Source organism: Petromyzon marinus, chromosome 55 (genome assembly GCF_048934315.1).
Source record: "Petromyzon marinus isolate PM22_M1 ecotype Great Lakes invasive population chromosome 55, UKy_Petmar_22M1.pri1.0, whole genome shotgun sequence".
Classification (NCBI taxonomy): Eukaryota; Metazoa; Chordata; class Hyperoartia; order Petromyzontiformes; family Petromyzontidae; genus Petromyzon; species Petromyzon marinus.
Genome location: NC_133721.1, coordinates 5,478,651 through 5,495,501, shown reverse-complemented (window position 1 = coordinate 5,495,501; position 16,851 = coordinate 5,478,651). Strand labels below are relative to the sequence as shown.

The window sequence follows — 16,851 nt, the reverse complement described above, 5'->3', positions numbered from 1 at the left end:
AAGAGATTATTAAAAAAAACATTAACCGAGGGCCTACCGGAAAGGCCACTGGACTGTTTTGCGGACTACTTTGTTTTGAGAGGCGATGTTTGACGTACATTTTCTGAACGATGGGTGCCAACGAAAGCACGTGTCGTCGGTATTTTTTCTTTTTTCATGAAAAAAAATCGCTGTTAACGCCGAACCACCCACGACCGCTCACGCGGGGCGATCCATCTATAGACCTCCCCCCCCCCACTCAAGAGAGTCAGTCGCAATGGAACCGCGACTGAGTGCGAACGTAGCGCAGAGAGATAGCCGCTCGGCATTACGTTGAGAGACCGGACAGACGAACACGTGGATCAAAGGACGTATGCAGATTAAAAAACTACTAACCTAAAATTGTTTTATTTTACCAAGTACAGCCCACTGAGCTATATATAGATTTTTTTTTCAGGAGCGGCCTGGCCACAAACGACAGCTCAACGAAGTGATGTATCATGAAGTGGAGTATCACGTGGAAATCTCTAGCTGCCAAATGTCCTAAATACACGTTGATTCTAAATGTGGACGGGAAAACCCGGAGGACATAGAGAAAAAACCCATGTGACCACCACAAATATACAGCAGACGTCAGGGTCGGGATTGAACCCACGACCTCCTGTATACCAGACGAGGTAGTTAACATCTCCTAGCCACTGTTAGAGGATGATGTCGGATGGTTAAGAATAATAGCGGAATGGCAGGCAAAGAACAGAACGTCCACCGGGGGAAGGTAAAGCAACGAGCGTTGAAATCAGTTCACGCGATAGGTGCCGGGTGGATTGTTACAACGCAGGATCGTGAGAGATGGTGGCAGCTTAGGGGTGTGGGGGGAGGGGAGGTTGGGAGGCAGTGGCACGCGAATCCGTCCGTCGCGGACATTTTGGAAGTAAATCCCAGGGCAAGCGACGCGAGCGCCTCTCGCAATCTGGAGGCTTGAGAGAGCGAGATCCACCGGATCGCCTCGGCACGACTCTCCTCAGGAACGTCACTCCGCAGACGAGGGTGGTGGCGCGCCACGCCCAGCGAGGAAGAACCACTGGGAGACCATCCGGAGCATCGTCACCCTGGGGAAAGGTGAGCGGCCGGGGCGATCATGGGAGTGGGGGGGGTTTGGAGCGCTGCCTGCGGGCGTCGCCGCTGTCGAGTGCGCGGGCGGTGCAACCCCCGCGCGGGCGGTGTAACAGCCGCGTGGGAGCCCGGAGCGGGGAGTTGACGAGGAGCTCTTCTTCCTCATTCGCCGTCTCCGCGGGCGTCGGTTCCACCGCATCGTTGTGCGTGGTGGCCTCCCCCCCGCCCCTCCCCCACCTTAGCGGTGTTCATTCTGAGTCGACGCCGGGGCCAGTGGAGTCACTTCAGGGCCATCCATAGGGGCGGAGGGTACGGGGCCCGGGGTAAATACCACCGTGTGGGCACCCCCCACCCAAAGCGCGGGACCTGGGGCAGTCGCCCAGATTCACCGTAACCCTTCGAGGCGGTTCTAAGTCTCCGCGTTGGACATCCACCTCTATGAAGTCAACTAAGGTAAAGGGGGAGCCCTAAAAATTGCTCGTTCGCGCCACTGCTGGCAGAAGGGGCCTCCACTAGAGGGAGGGTAATTTGGCCTACTCCTCCACGCGGACCCACACTTTAGCCCACCACACGCGAGCTCCTAATCGACTAGCTGTCGTGCACCCATTTATACTGCTGGTAGGACAGATTCAATTCATCGACACAGTGTTTCACCACCACACTGCAGGCCACAACAACTCACTCACCCACACACTCACCACGCACTCACTCACCCACCCACACACTCACCACACTGCAGGCCACAGTAACTCACTCACCCACTCACACACTCACTCGCCACCCACTCACTCACCCATACACTCACCACACTACAGGCCACAGTAACTCACTCATCCACCCACTCACCCCACTCACACACTCACTCGCCACCCACTCACCACACTGCAGTTCACCCCACTTCAATTTCTGCATCTTCCCTCGGCCCGCTCCGCTCTGGAATTCCCCGCCATCGTCCCCTTTCCCTCATAAGCCCTCGCACAGCAATCGCCTCGCTCAATTCGAGGCGCGGCGTAGCACAACGCCCGCTCGACCACGACTCCGATAACGGTGCTGTTTGTCGCTCGCCGCTTCACGCGAGCTCACCCCCTTGGCGCCCCGACACTCTGCCCCAGCGACTCCGCGAAAAGAACCAACGACGGCCGCCGGCGCTCGCCGGGGAGTCAGAGACCGAGCCTGGAGACGTGCGGACCGCTGACACCGTCGCCGGCGGGGTGTCCGGCACGCTCACCGGTCACGGCGGCGTGCCGAGCCCCCTGACTGGCACCGCGTTGCGTCTCCCCGGGTCGCCGCAGGGAGGCTGCTGAGGGGCTTCCAGGCCGTGTTCCCTGACACCCTCTGGGTGGACGAGAGGACCTTCTGCAACTCGTTCCCGTTCCACGTCGTCTTCGATGAGGAGGTGAGGCTGGAATCACATGCCGGGGGGGGGGTGGGCAGAGTGGGGGGGGGGGCTTCGATCATTAACCGGCAGCGCCGTCGTCATCGTTAGCCATGCTCGATCCACTGCTGGATGAAGGCTTCCCCCTCCCCCCCCCCAGCTCAAGCCGCCACTGACGTCACCACCACGCATTGTGATGTAACAATCCACCCAGCACTGTGCTGATTTCATCGCTCCATCTACCCGGCCGACGTCCTCAGGAACACGCGTTCCACTCCTTGCCTGCCCCTCCTAGTCGTGACGCGACTGACTTTTCTCGATGGGTTGAACGATAAAGCTATCAATATTTTTCTTATTTTACCAAGTAAGGCCCATAGAGCAATGTAGCACTTTTCCGACGACGTGGCTTATCATCACGTGGGAAATGTATAGCAGTGGTCAAACACTCTCAACGCCGTGACGTTGACTCTAAATGTTGGGAGGGAAAAACCGGAGGGCCCGGAGAAAAATCCACGTGACCACGGTGAGAGAGAGAGAGACACCTCAAACTTCAAATATATTGTGCAGGCGATGTCAGGGTCGAGATCGAATCCACGACCTCCACGAGGTGGAAACCCTGCACCCCCCCCCCTCCCCCGCACTGTGCACGCAGCTGCGCGTCAAGCAGGCGGGCGTGAACATCCAGAAGTTTGTGCCGGGCCTGCAGACCATGGACATCCGCCTGGACGAGTACTTCACCATCGGCCACCCGGAGGTCACGTTCACCATCGAGAGCATCCGCAAGTTCATCAACAGCCAGTTCGTGCTCAAGACCCGGCGCGAGATGCTGCCGGAAGCTCGCAGGAGCCAGCCCATGCTGGACCTCCGAGGTGAGAGGCGCCCGTCGGGAACGCTCCGACCCGCCCCGCCCCGCCATCGCTGTTGCCTCCAGCACTCGATTTTCGATTCGGCCGCGGGGAGGGGGGGATGCTGGGGCGCCACGGTAGCTAGGAGATGTTAACTGCCTTGCCTGGCATGCAGGAAGCCGTAGGTTCGATCCCGCCCCTGACACCTGCTGTATATTTGGAGTTTGTGTGCCTCTTTCTCTCTCTCCCCATGTGGATTTTTCTCCGGGTCCCCCGGCTTTCCCCTCCATATTTAGAGACAACATCACACGTTTAGGGTTTTTGGCTACTTCTATAAATGTCCACGTGATCATGTAATTAGCCACTTCCTTGAGATATCTTTTGTGGCGAGGCCGCTTCTGAAAAATAATTATACAGCTCAGAGACCTTTATCCGGTAAAATAAAAAATAGTTTAGTTAAAAAAGTATTTGGCTGCTCCGATAAATTTCCACGAAATAAGCCACTGCGTTGAGCTGCTAGCCAGGTCACTTCTGGAAAAGAGCTATGTAGCTCAGTGTGGCCTTACCTTGTACGATTAAAAAAAACCGCTAGCAATAGTTTAATGATGGATGTGGTGTGCCGTCGGGCCGTGCAGGTCAGATGGTGTGGATGGAGGGGTCGCGCTCGATGCTCTACCTCTGCTCGCCTCTCCTGCGCAGCCTGGAGGAGCTGGAGGAGCGTCAGCTGCACATCTCGGACATCGCGCCGCACGACGCCACGCGGGACCTCATCCTCCTCAACCAGGCACAGCACAACCCCCCCGCCCCCACCACCCCTCCGGCAAAGCCGATCCAATCTCGGTGCGCCAATGGGAACCCACAGCGGAGGTTTGCCCGCGCATCATCTCCTGTGTACAGCCCTGGGCCAGTGGTGGAAATTCCGCCGGGCATTCACTGTTGATTTCCTCTGCAAAGTGGATACTCATTTTAGCAACCTCGGAGGGAGGGTGTGATGATGGGCTGAGTCAACACCCCCCCCAACCTGGATTTGAACTCACGACATTCTGCATGCGAGTCGCTCGCTCTAGTACTGCACAGCCACCTGGCTGCGCTGATGATGTTTGTAGTGGGAATATTAAAACTAAACTGTTATAAACAAATTATTTTACCAGGTTAAAGCCCACTGAGCTATAAAGCTCTTTTTCATAAGTGACCCGGCCACAGATAACAGCTCAACGAAGTGGCTTATCACGTTGACATTTATAGTGGCCAAATACTCTACACACGTTGATTCAAAATTTGGAGGGGAAAAACCAGAGGACACGGAGAAAAATCCACACGACCACCATGGGGAGAGAGACACGCAAACTCCAAAAATACAAGCGTCAGGGTCGGGACCAAACCCACGACCTCCTGTATACCAGGCGAGGTGGTCAACATCGCGGCACCGTGGCACCACATTTGGTGCCTCACTCACACCGATCTAGAATCTAATAGATCCGAGTGTTTGATTCGGTGTTTGACCGCTTTTGGCCGGCAAGCCGAAGACAATGACTCTATGAAATTCACAGACTGAGACATGACAGAGCCACACATGAAGATGGAAGGAAACAGGAGCAGAGTAAGGGAGAGAGAGCCAGACGGAGGTCCTCCGGTTTTGCCCTCCACATTTTGAATCAACATCATGCATTTAGAGTATTTGGTTGCTATACATCATGAATCCTAATCTCTGGCGAGGTCGCTTCTGAAAAATAAAATAAAAATAGCCTGATGATGATTGCTTGTGTTGCAGTCGAAACGTCGTGAGAATTTTATTGTTTTATATTTTTATTATTTTATTGTTTCCCTTCTACGTGACTTTACCAAAAGAACCAAGAATATGAATCCCTGCAGTCACGAAAGCTTTAAATAAAAAAATAGCCTAGTTTAGTTTTTTAGTTTAAAATGCTGACTCATTTAACACTGCTCCCCTCCCACACCCCCTTCCCTCCTCCCCTCATCCCCCCCACCCCCCACTTACCCCTAACCCCCCCGGCCATGTCCTGCGCTCCGTCAGCAACGTCTGGCCGAGATGGAGCTGTCCACTCAGTTGGAGCGCAAGAAGGAGGAGCTGAGGGTCCTCTCCAAGAACCTGCAGGTGGAGAAGAAGAAGACTGAGGCCTTGCTGTACGCCATGCTGCCCCACCACGTGGCCAACCAGCTCAAGGAGGGCAAGAAGGTGGAGGCGGGTGAGCCGCTGTGGCCTGCGCCCGATGGACGGACCGACGGACAGACCAACGGATGGACGGACGGACGGAGGGACGGATGGACGGGCAGGCGGACGGACGGACGGATGGGTAAGCAACGCCGACTCGTAGCACATCTTAACCGCCACTCTGTGCCGCAGGGGAATTCAAGGTCTGCACCATCCTGTTCAGCGACGTGGTGACCTTCACCAACATCTGCGCCGTGTGCGAGCCCATCCAGATCGTGCACATGCTCAACGCCATGTACATGCGCTTCGACCGTCTCACCACCGTGCACAACGTCTACAAGGTGAGCTGCGGCGGGCGCGGTGAGCGTCTCCTGCCCGCCCGCTCTCTCGCCCGCCCAGCCGACCGTCGGTACTACGGGGGCCGATCAGGTTTGGAGTTTGTTTTGTTGCATCTCGTCCGTTCTGGGTTGTTTGTCGTGGCAAATTTGGACTGTGACGCCGGTACACGTGGCCCACTCTCATCTGATAACTTAGCAGGATTGTGCGCGTGAATCACAAGGTACACGTTTACCCGTTGATACATCTGCGGCATTGACCAGGGCGGCCAGCGGGCTGCAACCCTGCTCAGGGCTCGGCGTTGTGACCATGGACGGGGGCGGGCGGGCGGTCGGTGTGGTGGTCGCCTGTTGCTGTGCCGCAGGTGGAGACGATTGGCGACGCGTACATGGTGGTGGGCGGCGTGCCCATACCCGTGCCGTCGCACGCCGAGCGGGTCGCCAACTTCGCCCTCGGCATGGTCCTGGCCGCGCGCGAGGTCACCAACCCGGTCACCGGCAGCGCCATACAGGTCACGCGTCAACGGTTTCCATTGTATTTTGTCGCGTCGTCGCTCGGTCGCGTGCGCGACACTTCGCGCGTCGGGAACCGGAAGCGCGCACTCGGGGAAGGCAGCCGATGGCTGGCACCAACCATCGCCCAAGCTCTGTGGTCCTACATTGGCACCCCTTGCCGACTCTGTTTAGTAAAGAGTTTTGTTTTTGCACACGTCGTGCGAGGGGGCAACGCTTAATCCCCGTACAGATGGGATAAGATGATATGATCAGCTTCGTAGTGAGCAGTGTTAATGGAATCAGCGTTTTATTTAAAGTCAGAGTCTTCGTCTAACCTGTGGAATTAAAGTCTCAGCCTGTGGATATCATCTAGTCTGATACCTGCGAGTCAAGTCGACTCAACCAGCCAGATAGTCAAAATACTCTCATTACCCTCTGCCACTCTCCCTCCAACATGATCAGTGAACCCGGTAATATTCTTATATCCTGTACATATACAACCAATACTACTGCGCTGTGAACCCGGTATACGACATTCACGGTGAATAGTAAACGCGCAGTATTCACCGGAGCGGCCTGCCAAGAGCTGAACCGCGCACCTCCACGACAACCGGCGAACGCGCCCGTCACGACCAACCATGCAGTGCACACACGCAGTGTACACCACGCATGGTTTACACACACATAGTGTGCACACACGTAATGTTGCGTACACACGTGTAGTGCACAAATGCCTTTGCACGCGAGGGGCGTGTTCACACGCGCGCACGGACGCAAACCCGTGTCCGCGCCGCTCTCCTCGCCAGATCCGCGTGGGGATCCACTCGGGGCCCGTGCTGGCCGGCGTGGTCGGGGAGAAGATGCCGCGCTACTGCCTGTTCGGCGACACGGTCAACACGGCGTCGCGCATGGAGAGCCACGGCCTGCCCGGGCGCATCCACCTGAGCCCCAGCACCCGCGAGTGAGCGGCGCCGCGCACGCCCGGGAAACAACGCACCCAGCAACACCGCTGCCACCAATCGGAATTGAAACAATTTCAGAGTACTCTACGTGTGTATGTGTGTGTGTACGTGTGTAATAGGATCGGTGGCATAGCGGTTAGCGTGCTGCGATACGAACTCGGTGACCCGTTTCGATCACCGCCCACGGCCAATACCAGTGACAATTATCTGAACCGGTCATGGGCCTCCTCTAGGTCGACTCAGCCGCAAATGAGTAACCTGGTGCGGTGTAAAAAAACACGCTGCTGGGGAGATAAAGGCAGTGCTGACCACGTGTACCTTGCTGGCCTCTGTTAAGGCTATATGGGGGATCTTTGTTTTTGTGTGTGTGTGCCATGTCCCGTCTGCTCGTGAACATTTACTCAACAACTCTGCATCGGATACTTCCTCCCAGTGGCATCCAGTCGGTTCAAATTGTTCATTGTGCAACCGAATTTGTCGTCTTTCCCCGGTTTATTGCAGTACTTCTCATATTCCTGGTCAAAATCACGTTTACGTACATACATTGAACTTCTTTCGCACCATACGTAGCCAACCATGCGAAGTGGAGGCTGCGGGGGAAGGACAGAAAGCTAAATTATAATTCAGGAATGAAAATAAAAATTGGACCGTGACACCGGCACACAATTTCCTACGCTTTTTTAAATCGACGTCACGGGACGACAATGGCGTTAAACAATGACAATGTTGATGTTGACGACGATGATAATGCCCGGCCGAGTGCGACGCTGACGAGCCCCCCACCCCTGGTGCATGTGCTCCAGGGCCCTGCAGGGCAAGGAGTTCGACGTGGAGGAGCGCGGTGAGATCGAGGTGAAGGGCAAGGGGCGCATGTCCACCTACTTCCTGCTCGGCAACCGCTCGGTGGGCGAGCAGGAGATCCTGGGCCGCACGGGGCCCCTGCCCGTGGCCGACGCGGGCGGCGGCGCGGAGACGGCCACGCACGCGGGCGGTAGGTGGCTCGCTCGCTCACCCCCCACACGATCATCAACGCGGATCGCTCGCTCACACACGCACGCTCGCACGTGCACGCTCGCACACGCACGCTCGCACACGCACGCTCGCACACGCACGCTCGCACACGCACGCTCACACACGCCGCCCACTACGATCGTCACCGCGGACCGCTCGCTCGCACGTCATTCATATCACCGTGCAGCAAGATGTTATTTCCATCGCCTGGTATCCAGAAGATCGTGGGTTCAGGTAGCGACCCTGAGGCCTGCTGTATATTTGCATGTTCTTCCTCCCCGTGGTCGCGTGGATAATTGCCCCGGGTCCTCCAGTTTTTCCCTCCACATTTAGAAACACGCTGCTGTACATTGGCACACGATGATGAGCCACTTCGTTGAGCTATCACTTGTCATTGTCAGGTCACTTCTGAAAAAAAGCTACACAGCTTAGTGGGCCTTACCTGGTCAAATAAAAAAATAGTTTAGTTTTAGTCAGTGAAATATCACAGAATGGTGGGAGCGGTTAGGGGGGTGGGAGCTCTCCGTTAATACCGGCCCGCTGCGCCCGAGAGACCGGCTTGACTGCGATGCACAGAGAGCCTGAGTTCGGACCCAGGCTATCAGTGCTGTGACCTCCGAGGCCACGAGGTCACCTCCGGACGCGGTGCGCGCGGTTTTTTTTCCGTTTTTTCTTTCCTTCCGGTAGAGGGACCGGACCGGTGGAGCGTGCCCATGAAGTACTCGGACTCGGGGGACTCGACGTCGCACCTCGGAGGCGCGGCGCACTCCTCCCCTCTTCGGTCCGGCACCGGTGCGCGGTGATGCACCACAGCACCTGCGCCAGGCTAGGTGCCCTTTGAGGCTCTCGCGGGAAGTGTGGCAGGCGCGCTGCTGGCAGGAGGTCACTGGATGGGCCCGGGTGTTAGCGAGTTCACTGCCCGAGATGACTGGCATATGACCAAACAATGTCCCCAACACCAGGTACTCATTTGAGGCTGAGTCAACCTAGGGGAGGCTCAGGACCGATTCAGATAATCGTCAATGGTGTTGGCCGTGAGCGGCAATCGAACCCGAGTCGTCGTGTTCGTAGCGCAGTGCACTAACCAGTGCACTACCGCTCCCCGCTACAAAGACAAAGGTACCCCTATATATTTTAACAGGCTGTGGGGGGCAAGTGCTGTTAGCGAGCAGCTACGAAGGCCGGAATGGCACACGAGGGGGTGGGTGCTGTTTGATAAACACCGTACCAGGTACTCATTTAAGGATGAGTCGACCTATGGGGGGCCCAGGGCCAGTTCAGATATTCGCCACTGCTATATTGCTCGTGAGCAGGAATCGAACTCGGATTGCCAGGTCCGTAGCAAAGCCCCGCCCACGATAACCCTAACAAAATCCCGACGCACACAACACTCCCCAGCTGGGACTACTTTGCAGTGCTGGAGTTTTCTCAGACCGCACCTAACACCCCTCCGTGCGTGGCGGGGTAAAGTGTGGGTACTCCCACCTGCTCCAATGCGCCTGGCCAGCGAGGAAGAGTCGGCTGAAGCCCCCCGTAGCCGGCGCTTCCTCTCGCGATTCCTCTCGTGGAGCAGTAGTGAGGCCGTGCAATTGCAGCGCTGTGACTTTACCTCCGCACCAGCTGACCCAGACTCCGTTGTCTTCGGGACTCCGGGTAAGGTTTTGAGTCTTTTACAAATTCTATTGATAAATAACCAAAACAAATAAGCAGACTGTATGTCCCCTTTCTATATTTGTCTCTTCGTATGAACAAAACATTTTTTATGCGTCCCATCCACCACACGACCCTTGGGAGTGGAATTTTTTTGGACTGCTTTTAGACCCTCAGTGTCTCAGAGCCAGGCTTGTTGACAGCACATGTATATTTCCAGTGCAGAGAGGAGGCATATTGTCTGATTAATTCGTTAAGTTACTTATATTCTCTACAGTGACACAAGTGGCGATGTCGTGCTGGTAATGAGTGCTTGGCTGTTGGGAATCCTTGCCCTGAACGGAAAGCACTTTTCAAACCCCAAGTAGAAACCTTTTGCAAGGGATCAATTCTGCATTAACCACACGTACATGCAAACAAACATGCTCTGATAATATAATGGCATTGTCTATGAAACTGATTGGCCTACACGAGAGACAGCCTTCTTGATGGCCTTGTCTCACCAGCGGTGTTGGACCAGAGAAGGCCAAAAAAGGACAAAACACTACAAAGACAATGCAAGTATTAGAACAGCTCGGGTCGAGCAGTAATAACTATGGGACCTTTCATTCAGTCAGTGGTGCCCTGCTGATACCGCCGATGGCCGTGTGACACAGGAACGCTGGCGCGGAGTGGCCAAAGCCGTGCGAGTCTCCACACCGAGCCCTTGGCGGACGGGCCGGACGGGTCAGATGGGCCCAGAGTGACCTCGAAGCCCCACGAAGGCCCCGTGGAGGCGGCGACGAGGATGAACGGCTCCACCTCCCCTGTCGACCGCCACTCGCGCCTCTGCTTGCTCCTCTGATATCCAGCGTGGCCTCCTCCGTCCGCTGAATTGCTCATCATCGTCGTCGTCGTCGTCCTCATCGTCGTCCTTATCGTCGTCACGAGCGAGCGACGTCAGCATCGTCGATGCACGAAGCCACTTTAGTCCACGGGCCAAGTAGAGGCCTGGGCCGCACGTTGTTGTTGTTGTTGTTGATTAGGTGGTTGAGCTGGTTGTGGTGATTGAGGAGGTTGAAGTGGTTGGGGCACCAGCACCATCGGTTTCTTTCCCTTTGACCAAGCCAGCTGGAAAGCAGCCCGATCTCGTCACATCTCAAAAGCTAAGCCGGGTTCGAGCCTGGACACTGCTTGGATGGGTGACTACCAGAGGCGGCGTGAGGTGGGAGGTCGCGAGTGGGTTCCCCGTGGTGATTGTCCGGAGATTACCGAGAGCATCTGCGAAGTTCACCCCCCCCCGCCCCCCCCCCCCTTATCCCACCGCCGCCCCTACTTGCTCACGGATGAGTGGAGTTCCACTCTGGTGACGTTCAACCCGCGCAGCTACTGCTGACTCGCTCCCGGAGCTGACGGTCGGTGCGCCACTCTGTGTGTTTAGCAGCGTTTCGTCAACTGGTGAAGGGAAGGAAGGGCATGCCCCCACGAGCGGCCTGCCGCCACGGGCAGAACCTCGCGGGCGGCAAAAGGGCAGTGCAACAAACCATGCCGTTGCATCGTACCCCTGATCTCCCGCGTGTGTGCTATCCCCCTGTGCCGACCCGCACTGACCTGCGTGTCGAAGTGCGGTAAAATATTGCCACAGCACGAACAGGCATGGGTAGGCTCTCGTCTAGCAGCGGATTGCCAAAAGGGCCAATAACCAGACTTGCACTCACGCCGATCATAAATGCAACGACGTGCGTCCCACGTCGGATACGTTGTACATCACTGACCTGTACTGGACCCTGTGTGTGTCTGTACATTGGATGACTGGATGGATAGAGGTGGAGTGGACATCATAAATGTTTGGGTTTGGGTGGCAAAACCCAAGTCCTTGCACTGGCCTGCATGCGTGCACACTCGGTAGCTACTACATCACCGAGTGTGGCGATTGGTATCTGCGTATAACATGTCTCGTTAGGCTGTGTAGAACATGTGCTGTGTGGTAGCAAACCACAGCTGTGTAAATAACCTCTCTGCAGCTACTGCGCTTCGTCTTAGCAACATATCATGCAGACGGTCACCGCCGTCTGATATTAAACTGCGATCCTCACGCGTGATTATAAACTCATGCGAATGCTCGCTGCATATATATGTAAAACAAATAAAGCTTGTTTCTGTTTCTCTAATTGTGTGATCAGAGTCATGTGAGGAGACGCATACATTTCTCATTGGTTAACGCGGCAGGGAGGAGTGCATCACCTTGTGTGTGCGAGAGCAGCCCCAGCAGATGACATCACCGGGCTACTTTTGAAGTGCCTTCAATCATCGTCATCATCATCATTGGCCATTGTCTATCCGCTGCTGGATGAAGGCCTCCCCACGCCGTCGCCACCACTCAGTCAGAGGCGGATTGGGAACTTCTCCCAAGGGGTGGCGGTCCAAAAATGTTAATCCAGTAGGGCTGTACATTAACAGTTAAAAAGACACTCAATGTGTGCGTATGGTCAATACAATATCCCGACCGATTTACGTCTCCCGCTTTGACGTCGTTTCGCTAACACATCGTCACTTGACTAATGACCACTACCCGATTTGCGTGGGCCTCAACCCCACGCTTACGTCCTCTCTCGTTATCCGTCGCCTCTCGGCCTCCTCCACCACCACCACCACCACCCACCGCTACCCTGTAAACCGCTTTGATTTACATAGTTTTGATATTCGTCGTCGCACCTTTCATGAACGCATCCCCGACATAAACCGGAGTATGACTATCAATAAAACACCCATGTTTGGGGTGTAAAGGAGGCGGGGGGGGGGGTGATCTCCCTCATTACCCCCCCCCCCCCCCCCCCCCCCCCCACTGGATCTGCCACTGCTCACAATATATATTTTTATCATTACACACTTTTACTGGTAGGAACCTCCTGGTTACACCAGCCCGGAGGGGATTATTGTGTCCGTCCGTCGTGCATCCAAAAATGGAAGGGGTGGGACTGGGTGGAGAGGGGAGGGTGGGGAGGGGCTGGGTGGGGAGGGTGGGGAGGGGCTGGGTGGGGAGGGTGGGGCTGAGTGGGGGGTGGGAGGGGTGGGGCTGGGTGGGGGGTGGGAGGGAGGGGTGGGGCAGGGTGGGGAGGGGCTGGTCACCCCGTGGTGCCCTTATAAAACTCAACGTTTAACTTACTCACGCCGGCTTGTCCCCGCCCTCACAGTCGGGCATATTTGCAGAATACAGCACGCCGCCGTTGACCCTGCCCATTGACCGACGTTCCTACCAGCTCCCTCCACAGGAATGTGTTGTTTAACTCACTCTGTATGTTGTCGTATTCTCAAATCTTGTAACTCAATCTTAACCCACCTCACAATGTCGTATCGACTGCAAACTTGGTATACGTGTGTCATACTGATGACAATACTATGTTCTATTATTAAAAATAAAAACTCTATATTTTTTAACAATCTTTTTTATGTGCTATGTTTCGGATTGGGTCTAATTGTCCACGTTCAACTGACGTTGGTTGTAAATCACCACAGTCCCTTACGTTATGGCAAGCTTCGGGGCCACTTCCTGGAGTCGTGGAGTTCTGCCGTTACTCGTACGGTACATTTCATTAAAGCGTGTTTAAAAAAAAGTATTTTAAATCTAACTCACAATCTATTTTTATTTTACCAGGTAAGGCCCACTGAGCTGCTATGTCGCTGTCTTTCCAGAAGCGACCTCCTGGCTATCGCAAATGAGAAGTCAACTAAGTGGCTTATCATCGCATGGAAATGTACAGCAGCCAAATATTGGGTTGAGGCTCAAAAGAAAGCCGTCCCTTGGTGTGGACCAGTGAGGTTCAAGGACAATGCATATTCTAGATTTGAAGCTTTCGTGACTGCAAGGATCCATACTCTTTGGTTCTATTCGGTAAAGTCACGTAAAAGTATAAAACAACAAAAAATAAAAAAATCACGACGTTTCGGCCACAACACAAGCGGCCTTCATCAGGTGAAGGGACCAGACTGTCTCGAGGACAGCGCTGGAGTGAAACACAGCTAAGCTCGGACCGCGACCTTTAAGCTTGTGTGAGAGGAATTAAGGTGCCTTGACAAAGGAATTAGCATAAAAAATAGCATTTAATTGGCGGACTTAGCATGATGGACGGTGTAGAGGGGGTGAACATGTGCAGACCGGCGAGGGGGGGAGGGGGAGTTTACATATTGATGGTGTGAAAAGGGAATTTAAGCAGCTGCGAAAGTTTGGGATACCACTACTTTAAAAAATATACTGTACCATTGAAAATTTGTTTAATGTTTGGTTCGATTTAGAACATCTTTCCAATGGTTGCTTAATTTGAAACCATCTTCTCGGTTGAAATTGTGTCTGTGTTTGTAAATCTGAATTGCTTCGTGAACAAATCTCTGATAAAAACCCGTGGGTTTGCAAAGAACCTTGGTATCGGAGAAAATTATATCGTGATCACCCACAGCGTTGTAACAGTGATCAGCTATGGCAGAAGAATTCGTTCTGCCGTGTTTCAAATCTAATTTGTGCTCGCGAATTCGGTCAGAGACATGTTGTTTCGTCTCCCCGATATAGCAGTCACCACAGGTGCAGATCAATCTGTAAACTCCGGGGTACTGTAAGTCAGGAATGAAATCCTTCACGGAAGGGATCAGGTCACGGATTTTGTGTACTGTATTGAACCGGACCAGGATCTTGTGTTTGTTTAGAATTTTGGAGATCTTTTTAGTAACGCCTGCTATATATGGCAGTGTGATGGTTTTGATCGAAGTATCAAGTGGTTGTTTCTGTATGGAGGGAGAAACAGCTTGGCAGATGGGACGGTCAGAGTATCCATTCCTTTTGAGGGCCAGATGCACATGTTTTAATTCACTGGTCAGGTGGTGTTGGTCCGAAATGCAATGAGCCCTGTGTTATAACCGTTTTAATGAGATAATTATTTTGCGTCGGGTGGTGGTGGGAATCAGGTTTTCTAGTAGGAATCTGTGTGGGTGGGTTTCCTGTAGACAGAATGTCCCAATGAGCCATCAGGTCTCCTCTCAAACAGAACATCCAAGAATGGCAGCTTCCCATCTTTCTCCACTTCCATGGTGATTTTGATGGCGGGGTGTCTGGAATTAATGTGGTCTAGGAAAAGGTTCAAAGCCGGGAGGCCATGTGGCCAAGTGACGAAAGTGTCGTCTACATATCTCTTCCACAGGGAAGGTGTGAGGGTGGAAGTCTGGATGGCGTCTGATTCAAATTTCTCCATGAAAATATTAGCTATCACTGGTGACAAGGGGGATCCCATGGGGGTACCCTCATTTTGTTTGTAGAAGGAGGCATTACAAGTAAAGTAGGTATTGTTGAGGCAGTGCCTAACCAGTGCAGGTGTATCGGGGTCTAGTCCATGTTGGACCAAATTTTCAATTATTTCAATGCTATCAGGTACTGGGACCTTGGTGAACAAAGAGACCACATCGAAGCTGACAAGGATATCGTCAGGGGACAGTACGACGTCTTTGACCATACAGACCAATTGGGCTGAGTTAAGTACTGCTGAGGCGGTCTTGCCAGTGAAAGGCAGCAAGGTATCTGACAGAAAACGGGCTAGTCTATAGCTAGGGGAGTTGATCGTGGATACGATTGGTCGTAGTGGGGTGCCTTCTTTATGAATCTTGGGAAGACCGTATAATCTAGGGGGTCTTGCAGCAGAAGGTTTTAGGGAGGGACGTTTAGTTGGGTCGATTAGGGAGGTCGAACTTGTGATGATCTTGTTGGTTTTTATCGCTAGGCTATTAGTAGGGTCATTTTTAATTTTTGAGTAACTTCCATCGTTGAGCAGATTCTGGATTTTGTTGTTGTATGAATCTTTATCCATAATTACAGTAGCGTTGCCTTTATTGGCTGAGAGGATGACTACGTCATGTCTGTTTTTTAAATTCGCGAGTTCAGAGCGTTCATTTTTGCTGATGTTGCTAATGGGTTTCTTAGCATATGTTATCATAGTATGTTTTTTGTTTGCATTTTGACTGCAGGTATTGTGGTTAAGGTAGACATGAATCCTTGTAAAAAGGTTTCAGTTTTGTTGCCAGAAAAAAGGGGAAAAACCCTATTATTACATTTTGGTACTGGCAAAGGAGGTATAATGCTGATGATATAATATAGCAGCCAAATAGTCTAAATGCCGTGATGTTGATTTTTGATGGGGAGGGGAAAACCGGAGGACCCGGAGAAAAATACATGCGACCACGGGGAGAGAGAGAGACATCGCAAAATTCACATATCCAGCAGGCGCCAGGGTCGTGATCGAACCCACGACGTCCTGCATACCAAGCGTGGGAGTTAACATCTCGCAACCGTGGTGGTCGATCGCTGCTCCCACCCATCTCGCTCCTGCACGCATCTTAATGCTCCGTCTCAATGATCCATCTCATTGCTCCGTCTCAATGCTCCGTCTCATTGCTCCATCTCAATGCTCCGTCTCATTGCTCCATCTCATTGCTCCATCTCATTGCTCCATCTCATTGCTCCATCTCATTGCTCCATCTCATTGCTCCATCTCATTGCGCCATCTCATTGCTCCATCTCAATGATCCATCTCATTGCTCCATCTCATTGCTCCATCTCATTGCTCCATCTCATTGCTCCATCTCATTGCTCCATCTCATTGCGCCATCTCATTGCTACATCTCAATGCTCCATCTCATTGCTCCATCTCAATGCTCCATCTCATTGCTCCATCTCATTGCGCCATCTCATTGCTCCATCTCAATGCTCCATCTCATTGCTCCATCTCAATGCTCCATCTCATTGCTCCATCTCATTGCTTCATCTCATTGCACCATCTTATTGCTCCATCTCAATGATCCATCTCATTGCTCCATCTCAATGCTCCATCTCAATGCTCCATCTCATTGCTCCATCTCAATGATCCATTTCATTGCTCCATCTCAATGATCCATC

At 53.3% G+C, this 16,851-nt stretch overlaps 1 protein-coding gene across 3 annotated transcripts in view; it reads left to right on the top strand.

Annotated features, from left to right (window-relative positions):
• The window catches only part of LOC116954509 (guanylate cyclase soluble subunit beta-2-like), a 41,513-nt gene extending 29,425 nt beyond the window's left edge, over window positions 1–12,088 (top strand). For 2 of the 3 annotated variants that reach the window (XM_032975060.2, XM_076052266.1), the window contains 11 exons: window positions 1,005–1,098; window positions 2,385–2,488; window positions 3,120–3,336; window positions 3,948–4,096; window positions 5,348–5,519; window positions 5,678–5,826; window positions 6,186–6,332; window positions 7,122–7,276; window positions 8,081–8,268; window positions 8,976–9,080; window positions 10,595–12,088. In XM_032975060.2, coding sequence (XP_032830951.2) covers window positions 1,005–1,098; window positions 2,385–2,488; window positions 3,120–3,336; window positions 3,948–4,096; window positions 5,348–5,519; window positions 5,678–5,826; window positions 6,186–6,332; window positions 7,122–7,276; window positions 8,081–8,268; window positions 8,976–9,080; window positions 10,595–10,782 — 1,668 coding nt within the window. In that variant the 3' untranslated portion in view covers window positions 10,783–12,088. The remainder of the gene's footprint in view (window positions 1–1,004; window positions 1,099–2,384; window positions 2,489–3,119; window positions 3,337–3,947; window positions 4,097–5,347; window positions 5,520–5,677; window positions 5,827–6,185; window positions 6,333–7,121; window positions 7,277–8,080; window positions 8,269–8,975; window positions 9,081–10,594) is intronic. The other variant, XM_076052265.1, reaches the window with a different exon arrangement.
• The last annotated feature ends 4,763 nt before the right edge of the window (window positions 12,089–16,851 follow it).